General features: G+C 44.4%; 2 protein-coding genes across 3 annotated transcripts in view; one reads left to right on the forward strand and one right to left on the reverse strand.

Annotated features, from left to right (window-relative positions):
- Positions 1-7,457, reverse strand: part of fars2 (phenylalanyl-tRNA synthetase 2, mitochondrial) — a 101,707-nt gene extending 94,250 nt beyond the window's left edge. The window contains exons 1-2 of one of the 2 annotated variants that reach the window (XM_056363952.1): positions 7,332-7,433; positions 3,353-3,526 (exon numbers count right to left, since the gene is read on the reverse strand). The gene's annotated coding sequence lies outside the window, so the exon portion shown is untranslated. Of the gene's footprint in view, positions 1-3,352; positions 3,527-7,331 lie in introns of both variants that reach the window. The other variant, XM_056363953.1, reaches the window with a different exon arrangement.
- Positions 7,458-7,540: 83 nt separating this feature from the next.
- The window catches only part of LOC130161033 (LYR motif-containing protein 4B), a 32,560-nt gene continuing 25,100 nt past the window's right edge, over positions 7,541-15,000 (forward strand). Inside the window, exon 1 of the mRNA XM_056363955.1 lies at positions 7,541-7,694. Coding sequence (XP_056219930.1) covers positions 7,609-7,694 — 86 coding nt within the window. The 5' untranslated portion in view covers positions 7,541-7,608. The remainder of the gene's footprint in view (positions 7,695-15,000) is intronic.

The following is a 15,000-nucleotide window of genomic DNA, read 5'->3' on the forward strand; positions in this document are numbered from 1 at the left end:
TCGCCACGCTGAGCGTCCGACTGTGAACGGGCGTCACACCAACATCGCTGCAGCGAGGACAGAACCAGACGTCGCACTGAGGAGAACAGAGAGCGACGGAGGGACGGGGCGATCGGCATGAACAATATGTGGCTCTCAGTCGGTGGCAGCGGAGAGTAACAAATTACTTTTACTCTCCTTTCTGTCGTTTTCTTTTGGTGTACTTGTACTTTTTGGAGTATTTCGAGAACTCAGTAACTTTACTTGAAGTATTTTTCTTCCATTTAAATTCGAAATCAAATGATGAAGTTACGATGAACAAACGTAAAGAGTCAAATCAGCAGCTGCAGCAGAGAAGAAGCTCCCAAAATCAAACACACCTGCCGTGTTGCGTGACCAACAGGTGCATGCTGGGAGTGGCTAACGCTAAATGCTAAAATACTGCCGGAGGACCCTGAGAACCAGCAGAGCAGCTGGATTTACAGACGCAGAGCGACGTTCAGACAGGTGTGTGCAACACCGTCCGACATCAACAACTACTGCGTTGCCTAGCAACTTGGCGTTTTGTCTGTGTTTGAGTTCGTATTGTTCATACACCTCTGCTGCTTTTTTTAACCATATTGTTTTCAGGTTGTCCGTCCGTCTCATTCTCGCGGACACGACATCTCAGTAACGCCGTGACATCATCAGCTTCACTACATCCTGAGAACACGTCCTAAATTAAAAGCGAATCCTGCTGTTAATAAGTAAACAACTTATTCTTTGCACCTTTTATGAGAAGCGTTTTAATTTGGCACACTGAGAGTCAACAGGAGCCCGGCAAACCTGAAGCAGCACTCGAGGCTCCGGCTGCAGCGAGATGTAGAGGGGATGTCTCCCTGGATGAAATGTACGATGGATGGTAATTACAGGCGAAGGCAGAGGGAGAGCGCCGGACGAGGATGGCCCCCCTGTTATTATGTAAGCTAATGAAGGCTGCGGCTCTGATCTGCTCTCCTCCCTCCATCACTGACGGATGGAGGGAAACAGGCAGCAGACTTCATTTAGACCACAGCCACATATCCACTCCTGGCCCGTGTGTGTGTGTGTGTGTGTGTGTGTGTGTGTGTGTGTGTGTGTGTGTGTGTGTGTGTGTGTGTGTGTCATTACTAAATCAGGAAGGTGTTCACATCACACAGACGAATAATTTCCGTCCCTGTTCAGGGCGACAGCCACCGACACTAAAGCAAGAGCAGAAGCGAAGAATGAAACGATGAAATTAAAGTTTGTGTTTGGTGTAAATTATGTGTTGAATTTAAAACGTGTTGACTCTGGTGACCCCCAGTGGCAGTTAAAAAAAACACATCAGTGAGCACCATGATTGTTTCATGTGTCATGTGATGAATTATTTGACACATTAAAGAGAAATCTACGGAGGAGCTCGAGTCTATCGGCCGTTAATCTGAACATGCTGCTATTAGGAAGGTGCTAAATGTCACAAGCTCATATCTAATAATATCTGTCCAGCTGATCGGCGACTGTCCACTGACGGTTCCCTGCTTTTATTTTGTAGTGTTGTAAAGTCGGATTCTGCTGTATAAACTGTATAAACTCCTTCAACAGTGACTGTACGGAGACTGAAATGAAAGCCGTCCTCCACAGCACTGAGATCACACACGCTGCTCGCCATTAAAACCTTCGTATCCGCCTCCGTCGACAGCCGGCGGCCTGGGACCAGAACCGGGTCTTAAGTGATCACACAGGGACCTCTGCCTCCGCTCTAAATGAAACCTTATATATGGTTCTGCTTGGTGATTGAAGATCCTCGTGGACCTTGAGTCGTTTTTCTTTGACTGTATCTATATTACACTGTGAATTACTCCTGAGGATGAAATGAATAAAAGCAGCAGCCTCTGCTCTTCCTGTCCTGGACACATCTGCTGCAGATGTTAGTCCCAAACCCTCTGAGTCCATAAACATCATGGACCACGGACCCTTCAGTCCAGTGGCTGCAGCCTTTGATTGCGACTTCCTCCCGCTCCTCCGCACCACATCAAACACACACTATATTTCCATGTTTCTGCCAATTAAAGCAGACGCCCGGTTTGTTTACGTCACGTCACTCCCATCAGCCCGAGGCCGACAGTGAAGCGTCCGCGGCTCCTCTGCAGCCGGAGAGACTCATCCGCTCGGACAGAGACACAGCTGCAGCAGGATTCACATTCACACATCGTCTAACTGCTTTCACATCATGGTTTTGATGCCGTTTCCTGTTTCTAATCAATATTTTCTTCTCTTGTGGATAAACTGTCGGAATGAGTGAGACACTGATCTAAAAGTCAATTGGATCCTCAGTGTTTGACAGTTCTGTGCTTCAGTGAACGTCACAGTAAATCATGCTCACCTGCGACTAAACACGTGGAGGAGTAATGGCGTCTGATTTGTTTAGCTCCTAACATCTGTTTCTGCACAACGATATCTGCAGCAGCAGCAGTTCTGCGTTTCTCTCTACACTTGGTGACGTCGGGTGAAGGTCGCCGTCTGGAGTCATTTACGTTTTACACCTCTACAAACCATCGTTTGGACGTTTTACCTTTCATCCGCTAAAACAAAGTACGACGTCCTGGTGGCGTCAGCTCAGGTGAGCGTGCAGGTGCAAACATCACAGACTAAACAAACAGACCAAAACATCTGTAGAAAACGTATTGTCCAAACATCTGTCGAATGCTGAGGAAGTATATTTCAAACACATTTTATTAAATCGCACTGAGAGATGATTCTGGACGACGTTTACGGAGCTTCAGGGATAAAAACTACCATCAGCTCCTCGTGGTCGTTTCCTCCAACAACCTGTCAAGTTACAGGAAATATGCTCACACCCTCTCCTTCCTGAGTTGAGCTGAGAAACGCGTCCTTCTTTACCCGGGCCCAACATATCCCAAGATTCATTGCGCTTCGGTAACGAAAGCCAACACTGACAGAGAGAGTATTGTGTTTCAGTTCAACAGCTGACGGTCCCGCTGTTAAAACCAAGAGACTTACAACAAAAAGGGTTTTGTGGAAAGAAAGGTACGTGTTGTCAAGGTTGCCAGGCAACAGGAGCCGCGCTTTACGACGCAACAGCAGCAACAGTAAGGGCGGGAATAGCTGGGGATTTCAGTTCGGCCTTCACGACAACGCCTTCTCACATGACTCGTGCACGTCACCGACATGCACGTGCACACGTACATTAAGTAAAGAATTTAAATAGAATGAAAATGCAAAGGGCAGAATCAATATGTTGAACACAGTGAAACAACAACACACACTAGAAAAATCTGTTAGAGCTTCACACACACACACACACACACACACACACACACACACACACACACACACACACCTGTCCACCTACCTCAGGCTGCAGAACGAACGATGCAGAAGAGTGTGTTGATCCGGAGAGGAGGATGAGGTGGAGGACTGGATGGGTGGATGGGTGGAGGGTCGGCCGGTCGGGTGCGTGGATGGATTCGAAGCGATCAGGTTCGGGTCACGGGCTGATGTGTCCCAGACAGATTCTTCTGCAGATCTGAACACGGCAGGAAGCGATCGATGGGAGGAACGTCGGGGGTTTTGATCCACCAGGCAGAAAGGAGACGGACAGAAAACTCAATCTGCAGCTCACAGCGGTGATTCCACCACAACCACATCACACGGACTCAGGTCCAAACACACAGAAGTTCCTGTAACTCTGACGGAGGCCCACACAACTTCCTCAAAGACGGACCATGCTGTTAATGTAGTTTTCTGTCTGACTGACGCTGCTGATGCGACGCTGCTGATTCCTTTATTTACTGTGGAGCCTGTTTCTTCGCTGCTTTGTTTGTCCTCAACGCCGGCGACACTCAGGCAACAACACGGACACGATATCTCAGTGACGCCTTGAAGGAACGTCTTCACATTTGGCACAAACATTCGCCAGGACTCAAGGATGAACTGATTAGAATTTGGTGGTCAAAGGTCAAAGGTCAAGGTCACGGTGACCTGCCAAAACATGATTTTGGCCTTGGGAATGCGATATCTCCATAACACCTTAACAAAACGCCTTCAACTTTGGTACAAACGTTCACCTGGACTCAATGAAAAACAGACATGATTTTGGCCTTGTGAGCGCAATATTTCAAGAACTCCACCAAGGAACAGCTTCACATTTGGCCCAAATGTCACTGGGACTCAAGGATGAACCGATTAGATTTTTGTGGCTAAAGGTCAAAGGTCAAGGTCGCGACACTTTTTAGCCATTACTCAAAACGTACTCAAAACACGCAGCAATTATGACGAAATGTCACACAACTGGTTCCTATGTTCTCTGACTCTGGATAAACAGGGATGTGACCTGGAACTAGTCTGCGTGGCGGAGAGATACGACCACGAGGAGGTGGTTCTAGTATCTTCAAGCTTCCAGTAAAAAACATGAGAGGAAACTGATTTCTGAGTACAGCTGGTGCAGATGTGTCACCCGAGGAGTGGAAAAATAAAAGGATAAAAAGCACATCTCTCAATCTTCCATCAAATCTCCTTCAGAAGGTTTCAGCTCCGTCCTGACGGTTTCAGACTGAGACGTGTGACAACAGAGCTGCCTTCAGTCTGAGCACAGCCAGGGTCTGATGACTTGATAAGCGTCTGATAGTGAGAAAGCAGATGTGGCACTGGATTGAGACTGGATAAAAAAGCATTTAGGAGCCGAGTGTGAACGCCGACACTAACAGCAGCTTCTGCTGATCTGCACCACTCACACTGAAAGATCCAATAAGACAGAGAGAGTTCGTCCAGTCAGCTGGGACTGAAGGAAATCCTCCGTTATTGATCTGTCGCTTCTGTAGAGCCGTCCATCACACACACACACACACACACACACACACACACACACACACACACACACACACACACACAGTTCTAATTCTTTACTTGTTCGGATCCTCATTGGCATAATCCATTCCCTAACAGGAGTTACAACCCAGCAGCTGCCTTTCAGTCTGAGTCTGTGTAAAACAGCAGAACGACGACACCGATGAGACGATGTAGCGGGGGTTAGTTACGCAGAGAAAAGCGACACAAGTGGCTCAATTAATGTTTATAGGAGCTGATTAATTCATTAAGTCAGTTGTCATAAATTAATCGGCAACCCTTTTAATGATCAGTTAATCAGATTCCACTGTGAGAACAAACTGCTTTAGTCTCATGTGATAGTTGAGTTTATCTATTTATTCATGTATTAACTCTAACAGGGACGAAGCAGTTTAACATTGCTCCAATACAAAGCATGAACTGAGGTGTTGCACAGAGAGTTTAGAGCTAGTTGCTAATCTTCAGCTCTCCTCCCTGGTTGGGCTTTTACATGGACAGTGTCAGTTTTCACCTTCATAAAACCAAAAGAGTAAAATACTGTATTGAAATGCTTTGACTGTGACAACAACAGAACAAACAAACAGACAAAACGAATGATAATATCATACAATTATCTCAAGATATACAGATGTCCACTCTGAGAGGAGACGACAACACGAGCTACAAACAGTCAAACAAAAACCATCAATAGATATAATGAGCTTGACACAGGAACAACTCTGGTTCGCTTTTAGCACATAACCTCGTTCCACTGCAGAAACACAACACGTTAAATCTGCTGTTGTTATCAATTAACAGGATAATTATCTCAGAATTTTGAGATAATTATGTAATTAATTTTTTTCACTATAAAATCCTGTTTTCTGAATTAATGAACACACACACACAACTTCAAACTAATCACAACACTTTCTACATCAGCATATACCTGAATGCTTATAGACATACAATGTAAACACAATCTCCGCATCAGACACAAACACACACACACACACACACACACACACACACACACACACACACACACACACACAGCAGTGCCATTGACCTTTACACTAAAAGACAGCAGGACATCAACAAACAGGATGTGTCTCTGACCTTTCACACATCCATTGCTAAAGAGCATACTGTTCACAGACATACACACACACACACACACACACACATACACACACACACACGCTAATATCAGAGAATTGATTAAATTGAAATGGCATTAACACAGAACTCATTCTGTGTATGTGTGTGTGTGTGTGTGTGTGTGTGTGTGGTGTGTGTGTGTGTGTATGTGTGTGTGTGTGTGTGTGTGTGTGTGTGTGTACAGTAGCTGTGTCTCCGAACAGAGATGTCAGCTCCGCTCTGACGTCTCATCAGTGTGTTTCAGTGCGATTCGTCAGCCCGGCAAACTGACCCAGAGGTCAAAGGTCACATCAAACACTTCAGCCTCTCTGGTTCTACTGTGTTTGAACATCTGACTCATTTTCCCTAACAGACGTAGTGCATTGTGTTTATACAAGCGAGTCGTTTTACTTTTTTATTTCTTATTTACATCTTCGTCCGTAGCTTTTAGCCTTTTACCCTCAGGAGGAAACAGCTGACCTGGCTCTGCCAGAAGTTCAAAACTACACCGACCAACTCCTCTGTCAGCTCAATACTTTACATGCTGTATTAACATTTGTTCAATCTGCACGCAAAAAGAAATGCAAATTCTTGTTGAATAATAGTCAGTGCAGCGTCCTGAGCTGACCTGAAAGAAATACCAGCCTCAAAACACCAAAATACCACAACACAAAACATCCAAAGCTTTCTGTCACCATGAACCATAAATAGCCCTAACCCAACTTTAGCTTCTGGCTAAATCATTTAACTAAAGTAGTTTACACACACACACACGCGCGCGCGCGCACGCACGCACTCTCTGGTGTTTTAGAAAGGCAGTGTGTGAAATACTTTAGTGTGCAGTTTTTAAAACCACCAGAAACTGTTTCACCTCATTGTAAAGTTGCTTTTATCTCATATTGAAGCCACTTGAAGGAGGCTGTTGGAGTCAGGTGTGTTCATGAGCTTTAGTGTCATGTCTGTAACCCTGACAGTCATGATGAAATGATCAGGTCACAGTCTATCTCCTGGTGAGGTAACCTGACAAACATGTGAACACAGTAATACACGGCTCCACACAGCAGCGTGATGACTCACATGCACATTAGTTTTGTATGTGCTGGTGCTTAATTAAAATACAACACTTTTAAAAAGCTAGCTGTGCAGCTGCAGCTCTGTCAGGTGTGTTTGTAGCACAGCAGCTAACACGCTGACCCACAACAAGGACACGTTTGGAGGGAAATACCGCGCTGTGTGAGCCGACATGCCGCCGGTTTGTGTCCTATAGTCGGGTGCTTTCACCTCACAGTGTCATTCATTCATAAAAAACACAACATATCTGTTTAAAGTGGATTTTTAAGAGGTTAAAATCAACGAAGCTAACTCACCTTGTGTCAGACTCCAGCGTCGTGTTGCTGTGAGGGCAGCGGGGACGCGCCTGTGAAGCGACACGACTGTAAATATTATTTAAATCTTGTTTAAAATTAACTCGACGTTGTTGTGGGGACTTTTTATAATAATATATCTCGTACGTGTGGATGTGAATTTAAATTGATCAGCACAGGAAGAGTAAGAAAAGAGGAAATGTCGACAGGCGCTCTTTGGACACGCGTCATCAGGGGTCCTGAAATCAAACGGTCGCGCAGCAGCGGTGTTCGCAGCATAATGGCGGCGTCCACACGAGCGCAGGTGATTTCTCTGTACAGGACGATGCTGAGAGAGAGCAGCAAGTTCCCTTCGTACAACTACAGGTAAGAGACAACCCGCGGCTCGTCCGCCCGGTGCTGCGGGCCGGTTTAAACCGGCTGTCAGCGGCTGAAACATGCTAATGTAGCAGCTAACGGTTGTGTTTACATCAGCCTCCGGTCAGATCCAGCATGATGTAACCAAAACATAACACAGCATGTGGCAGAAAAACCCCAATTCAAACTCGTGTCAGCGTCATGTAGTGTTTTACTTTGTGTGTCCAGTGTTCAGTTAGAGACACTGTGTTGGTCGTGTGGGACTTGGTTGTGTTTTTATCCCAGTGTCCTCAGCGGTGAGTCTGTGGTTTAAAGGACCATTCCGGAGGTTTTCACTCACGTGTCAGTTACGCACCAAAGTAAAGAACACGCCGCCTGCAGAGATCAGAGAAGACACCTGGTAATTATATTTACAACAAAAAACTTCTCTTTATTTTAGTCTTTAACCTGCTTTGACTTTCCCAGTACGGACACCAATGCACCGCTGCAGCTCTTACAAAATAATAATAACTTTATTTACACCATTAAAAACACAGCAAACAAAACGGTATCAAATGTGAATATCATGATTATAGTGACCCAGATTATCATGGTTATCAGAATGATCGTGGTATTGTTAAAATGTGCTGAAATGTTCATAAAGTAATAACTTTCACTTTCAAGTTTTATTATCGAAACCACTAATAAATAATTAGCAGCACTTTTTGTTTGCATTTAAACATTAAAGTAATAACATTTCCAACACATCTTTGTCACAGAAGAGGACAAGGGACCAGTGGCAGTACACGGTTATCCACCACGGTCATAGTGATAATTAAAATTTAAACTGTAAGAGTGAAACTGGTAACTGTTCTACCTCTATTTACAAAATGCTCTGACAACAAAGCAAAAGCAATAATGATCAAAATGCTGCATTCTATTTTTTTATTATTACATTTATAATTATTATTATTCAGTTGGTTTTACTTTATTTGTATAATTATCAAGTTTTTTCCATCAATTTTCATGTGAAGCATTTGGTGCATTAAATGTCTTCATTATAAAGCACTTTGAGCCGTATTTATTGTATGAAAGATGTTCTACAAAAATAGATTATCATCATTATTATTATTATTATTATTATTTCCTACTTCTATGGAGAGATTGAGATTCAACACTACTATGTTTTTTAAAATTGCATTTATTCTAACATTTGCTATGAAATAAAAAACAATCAAAAAAAAACATAGGAAATTTTTTTTAATGTATTACATGAAGTCACAGTATTTGGGCCAATCAGGGCAGAGGGCTTACCTGCTGAGAGGTGATACAGACTCCAAGCTCATTTGCTCAGATTTTTTTTAACATTTCAAATGTTCTGTGAAATTGTTCTTAAATACATTATCTGCTCATAATTTATACTATTTATTATTATACTAAGATTATTGCTGATTTTTAAAAGCTTATATTTCTATTCTATTTATTTTCAAATATCATAGTCTTTCACATTTATAGCTAAGACTTAAGAGTTTCACTGTTGTGACAATAAAGGATTTGAACTTGAACTTGATTACAGGAATCAGCTTTATTGGCCACGTGCATTAAAGGAATCTGATCTGGTTTCCAGAGGCTCTCAGTGAGCTTACACACAGTACTAAGTACTAACAACAGTGTCCAGGGAGGCGGACACACACACAGCAGAACAAGGACAACAGAGCTGAACAAAGATAAATAAACATAAATATACTGTTGACAGTGTATAAGATAAGATAGTCCTCTACGAGTCCCACACTGGGGAGATTGCAGTGTCACAGCAGCAAAGTGGACAGACAGGTCACAGGGTTTATTAGTGAGTGTATTGTTGTGACCGCAGCAGGTTCAGAGCCGGAGTCCGTGGCCTGGTTTGTACCTGACCACTGACCTGATTATTTGAGTGGCGGCTTCCTGCTGCTCAGGTCCCATCAGGCCTCAGTGTGTCCTGCCTTAATGACTGTGACACGCTCTGCATTTATTCTGGACATGAGTCCCACCTGCTGCCGTTAGAGCTCGTCCTGTTGGAAGAGCTTCACACTGAGGCCTGTTTATATTTCTCATATCGTGTCTCTGAACTGTTTATATCGAGCTGTGTTTTCAGTTACCTCACTGCATTTATTAGAACTGCAAAGACGCTCCTTTTGTCTTTTTTATTTCTGTTGCATCAATAAATTTATGTTCAGGTTTCTGTTGGATTGAGTGTTGAATGGATGAGATTGTTGAGAGGATGTTCTGTGGTGAAACGATGACGGGGCAGTTTGCTCCGTGACCAGCAGCAGCAGTAGCAGCAGGCGTCTGAAGTGTTTCTCCGTAGCTTTAAAGTGAACAGCATATGTTGTACATCAGCAGCTTCTCATGAAGCCACAGTCTGGAGGTTTAAACTCACTCTGTTGCCACAAACTCTGCACTGGAAGCTAAAAAGTGCTCGTCTCAACTCCCTCATCGTCATCAGTTCTCCTGCAGCAGTGTCGTGTGGAGGGTGTTTCTTAGCACTGCGTGGTAAAGCTTGTTTCTGTGTGTGTGTGTGTGTGTGTGTGTGTGTGTGTGTGTGTGTGTGTGTGTGTGTGGGGTTGGGGTGAAGTTGGGACAGCGTTTTCAACTGTCACAACACGTGGCGCTCCACACTGACATCAGAGAGCCGCCGCTCCCTGCTAGCCTTCATGTGGACCGCTGCTGTGCTGAATTATTGAGCAGCCACATAAGAAATGGCCGCCTCCAGCTGCCGTCACAAACCACATACATCCCAGAGACGGGCGGCCAGTTCGGTCCAGGGGTTCTCCTCCTGTGTGTGGAGGCCTGGCAGGAAAAACAAACACACTAATCAATCACTTCCTTATATTATGGACAAACACCATGTAGACGCAAGAAGTTGAAACCGTAGAATAGAAATATTTTTCATTATCTCGTCCTGCGTACGTTGACTCCATGTTTTTCCTTGAGTCAGATGAAGCACATGAACTGATCCCGCCTCATAGTTAAAACAACTGGACAGTGCGCTGCATTGTTGTACCTGGTGCAGAGTCAGAGGGTTGATTGGGTTTTTCTGGTGTAATTTAATTGTAATGTAATTGGCTTAAATGACTTTGCAATAGTCGGATAATGAAGTGTTTCAGATGTGGTATTAGTTGTGCCTTCGCTGCCTGTTTTGCTGCTGAATTATAAAGTATCCGACACCAGGCTCATCACAGCCGTTTCCCGCCTGTAGCATACGCGCTGACGTCCATCACACAGATGGAGGAAGTAATCACTTTGAGGTTTGAAATCAAATCTTTAACTTGTATCACAGAGAAAGGTTTGTTAGATTTACTGTTACCCAGAAAGCAAAGCATCTTGAATCAGGGCGAGTGCGGCTGCCTCGTCTCAGCCACAGCTCCGCCACTTATGGGCCAGACGTCAAGTGTGGTGTGCACCAAATCCAGGCGAATCAAACTAAGCGGCCGTTGTGGATAAGACCTGGACCAAACCGGGGCCCGAGGAACGAAACTTTCATATTAAATGGGTCAAATGTCAGACATTTCATGGCCCTGATCTACCATTCGCTCGCCCCATTTTTTGTTATTCATGAGTGTTTGTGATGTCTAGGGATGGTTCCGAAACCCGGGGCAGAATTTGTCGTTAATGTCACAGAAGCTCAGACCGTGTTTCCGGCTTCTCTTCCGTTTCTGGAAAGAAAAACCATCATGAACCATTTTGTTTTTCCAAAAAAAAAAAACAGTCAGCAAGAGAGAGCTAGTTTTAATCCTGTTGTGGATTTCCCTCATAAGCAGCCGTCTGTGGTGGAAACGGTGTGTATGGCTGCACTTGTTGGATTGTTGTGCGATGACCTGAATATGCCAGACGTTGCTGCAGGCTGTATTTTGTTCTCTCTCTCTCTGACTACAATAACAGCTGATGCAGGCGCTCGCAGCTCTTCCTGGGAGGAAAGGTGGGAGAGTTTGGCTGAATTTGGAGAGAGAGGGAGGGAGAGAGAGAGAGATAAACAGAAGTGAGATGAATCGTTCTTGACTCTCTGCAGGAACATTATGTCACCACAGAATCTAACGGGAACAGGAAACAGAACATAAACTCAAATGTAGAAGGCTTGTGTTTTTATGAACATTACAAACTTTATTTCAACACTGGAAAATGCTGAGAACAACAGATGAAAGCGTCATGGAGGAAAGACAGAGAGGAAAGGGCTGTATGGAGGATTTATTGGAGACCGGAGACCTTGAAGCTGAAGTGAGACCCTGAAGGCTGGAACATATATTACATGGACATAAAACAAGAGTCGGAGCCCTGGAGAATATATTAGAGATGAAAGAAAGAAAGTTGGTGCAGATGTTGCCCACACAGAGGTTTACCTGCACCGAGAAACACAATGTTAAACCGTTTAACTTTTACTGCAGTGCGTCTTCAGGCCACCAGGCGGCGCTCTCATTACTCACTTTAACTATCTTGAAGCGCTCAGCAGTGAGTCCAGGACGACGTGAAGCCCCTGAATACTGTAGCTGCAGCGTGTGAAGTCGTGTTCCCACAGTTTGTTGTTTCATTATTTATTTGTTTGTTGATTTTTCTTTGAATTAGTTTATTGTTTGCACTTCAAACAGCTGATTTCAGCTCCGCTGCTGCTTTAACCGACGTGTCCACACACTCACTTTGCTGTGAAGACTGGATGATGATGATGATGATGATGATGATGATGATGATGTGAGAGACAGAAAATAAGGCGTTTTCATCAACACAGTATAAATCCATAATCTAAATTACGTAAAATACTTTCCAATTGTACCTTCCATCATTTCCCAGATCCCACGCTGATGTCTTCAGATACTAAAGATATGTAAGTTGCAGCAATATGTTTCATTATGAAACCTGATGCACTGATTAACTACAGGATCATTTAAATTTAGACTCAATCCTCCTTCAGAGAGTTACTCATGGTGGAAGAACAAACTTTATATGATGATTCTTCAGATTTTAAGAAAAGAAAATGTTTGTAAAGTAGAAAAATGCTACAAAAAATAATACTTGAATTGGTTTGTCATCATCAAGGTGCAGTAGATCTGTCAAGTCATAATGACAAGGATTTTAATTTATTCTTCTGCTCCTTGTTCCTGACAGAAAAGATGTTTATAAAAAGTTTGAAATAGAAATTATAATGAACGTTACATCTTCAATCTTACATCTCATAATTTAGACATAATACATGGTTTTTTTTTTTGGCCTCAGTGGTCTTCTGTACGTTTCCCAGAAACACCTTTTTAAAAGAACCTGCAGGACTCAAACCCTCAGGTGAGCTAGAGACAGACAGAGGGAAAGATGGAGGGAAAGGGAGGAAGAGAGGAGGAGGAAGACTGTCAGAAGTAGGTCATCTCTCTGCACAGGAACAACAACAAATAACAAACTGATTCAGTGTTTTTGTCTAATTCTGTCTCTGTCTCCTCCCTGTCCTCTTTACGTCTCTGTCTCTCTCTATTAAAAATAACTCTGTGTGTGTGTGTGTGTGTGTGTGTGTGTGTTGTGTGTGTGTGTGCGCGTGTGTGTGCGCGTGTGTGTGTGTGTGTGTGTGTGTGTGTGTGTGTGTGTGTGGTACAAAGCTGTCAACTTATCAGAACACGACAAAAGCTTCTGATGAATTAGTAATTGTGGAAATCGCCTCTCCGTCTCTTCCGTGCCTCCTTCCCTCCTCTCGTCTCCTCTTGTCTCCTTCTCCTCGTCTCCTTCTCGTCTCCTCTCCTCGTCTCCTCTTGTCTCCTTCTCCTCGTCTCCTTCTCCTTGTCTCCTCCTCGTCTCCTTCTCCTCGTCTCCTCTTGTCTCCTTCTCCTCGTCTCCTTCTCCTTGTCTCCTCCTCGTCTCCTCTTGTCTCCTTCTCCTCGTCTCCTTCTCCTTGTCTCCTCCTCGTCTCCTCCTCGTCTCCTCCTCGTCTCCTCTTGTCTCCTTCTCCTCGTCTCCTTCTCCTTGTCTCCTCCTCGTCTCCTCTTGTCTCCTTCTACTCGTCTCCTCCTCTCGTCTCCTTCTCCTCGTCTCCTCTTGTCTCCTTCTCCTCGTCTCCTTCTACTCGTCTCCTCCTCTTCTCCTCCTCCTGTCTCCTTCTCCTCGTCTCCTCTCGTCCTCCCAACATCGTGAGAGAGAGAATTCCCTCTGAAGTTTCAGTGACGAGGAGGAATCTTGCGACAGGACACGGGAGCTTCTCTCTGTCGTCACGTCTCAGTGTGAATGATCTGACGGACTGAACCACAGCAGGTGTTGTGACAGGAGACAGAAACCAGCAGCAGCAGCAGCGAGTCTCTGAGGGTAGTCGTGTTTCGGGGATCGGGGCAAATCCACACTGTTGCTCCCACTCAGTTGCGCCCCCTATCTGGAGCTGGGGTAACTGCAACAAGTATATGACGTGGTCCGACAGCAGCTGTTAAAGATCACTTTGTTTTAAAACATTTAAATGTGCTTTTTTTATATAAATATATATAATTAAGTCTTTTCACCAAAATTGAACAGTTTTACAAATGATTTGTCGTCCCACTTGTAATACCCTCGCTGCCCCCCAGAGGGCGCCACGGTCTTCAGTCACCACAGCAGCTGTAGTGCTGAAGTGAAGCAGCAACAAATGAACGATGATTCAGAGTTTCAGCTTCAAACTTCATGGGTTGCGTTCAAATTCATCTGTCAGTCGGTCGGTTTAAAATGATCTTTGTAGAACGCGTCTTGTCCCGCTGCCCTCAGCTCGTCATCATGTGACTTCCTGTCCAGAGAAGAGGTGGAGCTGGGCGGTCGCCTCCTCCCCACCACTTTCTAATCGCTTGTGTTTTGTATTGCTCGTTAGCGGCGGGGCTCGTTAAGTGTGAATCTGTTTGATGGAGGAGCCCGAGGCCTCGTCTTCGTCCCCGCTGAGCCCCGGAGAAAAAACAAAAAAGGATAAAAAAATGGACGTTTGAATGAGAAACTGGGAACTGTTCGTCTCCTCCAGCTGCTCGACGTGATCCGTCACCAATCATCATCCTTCACTTTCTCTCTCTCCTCCAAACTGCCAGGGAACAATCCTTCTTTCACTCTGCCTTCCCTCCATCTCTCAATACCTCCCTGCATCTTTTCTTTCTTTCTTGTTTCTTTACTTCTCTCCATCTTTCATCTTTTCCCTCCCTCCTCTGCATCCTTGTTTACTCCCTCTGTTCTTACTTCCTTCCATCCTCGATTACTTTTGTCCTCAGTCTCGTCTGTTCTTTTCTGTCCATCATATTTCCTGTTCTTCCCTCCCTTCCTTCTCCTTTTTTCGATCCCAGTTTCTTTCCTTCTCATCCGTCTTTTCTTTCCTTTCCTCACCTGT

The sequence above is a fragment of the Seriola aureovittata genome, chromosome 20 (genome assembly GCF_021018895.1).
Source record: "Seriola aureovittata isolate HTS-2021-v1 ecotype China chromosome 20, ASM2101889v1, whole genome shotgun sequence".
Taxonomy (NCBI): domain Eukaryota; kingdom Metazoa; phylum Chordata; class Actinopteri; order Carangiformes; family Carangidae; genus Seriola; species Seriola aureovittata.